Here is a 3,489-nt window from a genome sequence, read left to right as displayed (position 1 = left end):
ACGTGCCTCACCCAGTCACATGTTTTGCAAAGTCTCAACCAATGTTCCCTCTAGGCTGAGTTAGTGTGAGCTGGCTAATGGTTTTTTAGCCTCTGGCTCACACATTTTTTGTCATCGCTCAGGAAGGAGGGCTCCAGAGCAAACTAGTTTATGCAGTAGCCAAACCGCTTGCTCGCAACTTTAATGCCAGTAGCTCAGAAAGTAGAATTTTTGCTCACAAGACTCCACAAGTTAGAGGGAGCATTGGTCTCAACCGTGTCTCAGAACTGCTTTCCATACTAATACCACTGGAGAGGCCCTCAGCTTATAAAAATTCCTTCCTTGTTTCATTTGGAATCACTTTCAACGACTAAGCACCAAACCTGCCTGCCTGCCGGCACAGCAATCCATAGCCCACTCCCAGGTCCTATCAGCAAAATCCCTTCCCACAACTGAGTTTCAGACACAGGGACAGAACCTACCTGACAGTGAAGGAGAGAGCAGACTCCAGAGGAAGGGTGTATGGGAGCATCAAGGCAGATGCTAGGCGCACAGGCAACAGGTTGGCAATGCTCGTGAACAGCCCCCTCCTCTCAGCGCAAGCTTCTAAAAGGGCTGAAAGATGGAAACAAGCGTTATTCCAGTCACCAGTTCAGTGAGGAAGGTCGCGAGTTCAGTGAGAAACCCCCACCCCTCCCTGTATTGAGAAGAAAAAACAGTCACCAATATTACGCTCTCTTGTGGTCAGCCATGCCACCAGCCTTTAGTCCAAAAAGGCTGGAACACATAAGAACATAAGAGGCGCCAATGTTGGATCAGGCCAAAAGCCTATCCAGTCCAACACTCTGTCACACAGTGGCCAAAAGTACCAGGTGCCATCAGGAGGTCCACCAGTGGGGCCAGGACACTAGAAGCCCTCCCACTGTTGCCCCCCCCAAGCACCAAGAAGACAGAGCATCTCTTGCCTTGGAGTCCCTATCTATACCTTGTGGCTAATAGCCACTGATGGACCTCTGCTCCATATGCTTATCTAATTCCCTTTTGAAGCCGTCCATGCTTGTAGCCGCCACCACCTCCTGTGGCAGTGAATTCCATGTGTTAATCACTCTTTGAGAGAAGAAGTACTTCCTCTTATCCGTTCTAACCCGACCGCTCAGCAATTTCATGGAGTGCCCACGAGTTCTTGTATTGTGAGAAAGGGAGAAAAGGACCTCTTTCTCTACCTGCTCTATTCCATGCATAGTCTTATAAACCTCAATCATGTCACCCCTCAGTCGTAGTTTCTCCGAGCTAAAGAGCCCTAAGTGCTTTAACCTTTCCTCATAGGGAAAGTGTTCCAACCCTTTTATCATTCAAGTTGCCCTTTTCTGCACTTTTCCCAAAGCTATAATATCCTTTTTAAGGTGTGGTGACCAGAATTGCACACAGTATTCCAAATGAGGTTGCACCATTGATTTATATAGGGGCATTAGGATATTGGCTGATCTGTTTTCAATACCCTTCCTAATAATCCCAAGCATAGCATTGGCCTTTTTTATTGCAGTCACACACTGTCTTGACATTTTCAGTGAGTTATCTACTATGACTCCAAGATCTCTCTCTTGTTCAGTCTCTGCCAGTTCAGACCCCATCAATGTGTATTTATATTCAGAATTTTTGGCTCCAATGTGCATCACCTTGCACTTGGCCACATTGAACCCCATTTGCCATGTTGATGCCCACTTGCCCATCCTTGACAGATCCCTTTGGAGTGCCTCACAATCCTCCCTGGTTTTCACCACCCTGAACAACTTTGTATCATCTGTAAATTTAGCCACTTCACTGCTTACTCCCAACTCCAAATCATTAATGAACAAGTTAAAAAGCATTGGACCATGTACTGATCCCTGCGGTACCCCACTGCTTACCACCCTCCACTGAGAAAATTGCCCATTTATACTCATTCTCTGTTTTCTATTAATTAGCCAGTTTTTGATCCACAAAAGGACTTGTCCTTTTATCCCATGATCTTTGAGCTTACTTAGGAGCCTTTGATGAGGAACTTTATCAAAAGCTTTCTGGAAGTCAAGGTAAACAACATCTATTGGGTCCCCCTTGTCCACATGTCTGTTCACCCCCTCAAAGAACACTAGCAGGTTAGTGAGACAAGATCTTCCCTTACAGAACCCATGCTGAGTCTGCCTCAACACAAGTACTGAGCTGTTTTCATGAGATTAACACTGCTCTTCTTGCACTACACAGCAGGCCAAAGAGTTACGTCTGTTGCATGATACTGTAAGAAGGGACCATTCACTGCAATACCTAATGTCCTTCTGAACTTCTAACTCAGTTAAATTCACAACAACTTCATGAAGAAGGAAGCGGGTCTTAGGGATTCTGCCATTCTAGAGCCAGTTCAGCCACTTAGTAGTTGCAGTTAAGTTCTATCTGCAATTCCCCACCGCACCTCTAGGCATAATCTGAAGGAGGGATTTGCTGATCACACCCATGGCCACATTCACAAGCTCATGGACCTACCCTCGAGAAAGATCCACACAAGTCCAATTTGAGATGCTACAGCAGAAGTGGGGAATTGCAAACATCGCTGACACTTCTGAAAGGCCAGAAGCTACTATCTATCTAGTCCAGTTTAAAGGCTGAAGCTATTTCTGCAAACCGTGAGTGTTGCATGCTCATTTCCAGTTTATGGTGACTCTATGCATTTATTTATTTATTTTTTAAATCCCCGGAGGGATATTTTTTATTTTGCAAAACTACAAAAACTACAAAGAAATAATAGGGAAGGGACTACATCTAAGGAGAAAGGAAAGCAAACCACACTAATCTAAAACCCCAAGAGGAGGAGATCTTTTCACTGTTAGTTAAAATGTTAGTACTGTTGGAGTTAATGTCACAATATACTTCTAGAGTTCTCTCTCATAACAACTAACACAATAACATATAAATAGCCAACTGTTAAAGTGTACTTTTTTAAAAAGCATGAATGCTGTCAAATACTTGTTGCAAGAAGATAAAATTAAGAACATAAGAGAATCCATGTTGGATCAGGCCAGTGGCCCATCCAGTCCAACATTCTCTGTCACAGAGTGGCTAAAACCAAGGTGCCGTCGGGAGGTCCACCGGTGGGGCCAGAACTCCAGAAGCCCTCCCACTGTTGCCCCCAGTTGGGAGCAGATAGAGCATAAGAGAAGCCATGTTGGATCAGGCCAGTGGCCCATCCAGTCCAACATTCTGCATCACACAATGGACCAAACCCAGGTGCCTTCAGGAGGTCCACCAGCGGGGCCAGAACTCCAGAAGTCCTCACACTGTGGCCCCCCAGGCCCCAAGAATACAGAGCACCACTGCCCCAGATGTGGGAGAGATAATTAGGGCCAGCCAAAAGGTTGGATGGCCATAGCAGTATTCAGGGCTTTTTTGTAGAAAAAGCCCAGCAGGGACTCATTAGCACAACAGGCCACACCCAATAGCAGAAACTCATTAGCATATTAGGCCACACCCCTGACAGCA

At 45.7% G+C, this 3,489-nt stretch overlaps 1 protein-coding gene across 1 annotated transcript in view; it reads right to left on the bottom strand.

The window, feature by feature from the left end:
- The window catches only part of PNPLA2 (patatin like phospholipase domain containing 2), a gene marked incomplete at its 5' end in the record, with an annotated part of 19,208 nt that overhangs the window by 5,700 nt on the left and 10,019 nt on the right, over positions 1-3,489 (bottom strand). The window contains one exon of the mRNA XM_015418312.1: positions 462-594. Coding sequence (XP_015273798.1) covers positions 462-594 — 133 coding nt within the window. The remainder of the gene's footprint in view (positions 1-461; positions 595-3,489) is intronic.

Source organism: Gekko japonicus, unplaced genomic scaffold (genome assembly GCF_001447785.1).
Source record: "Gekko japonicus isolate JY-2015 unplaced genomic scaffold, Gekko_japonicus_V1.1 scaffold6238, whole genome shotgun sequence".
Taxonomy (NCBI): domain Eukaryota; kingdom Metazoa; phylum Chordata; class Lepidosauria; order Squamata; family Gekkonidae; genus Gekko; species Gekko japonicus.
Note: the sequence above shows the minus strand (reverse complement) of the source record. Positions and strands in the feature narration are given on the sequence as shown.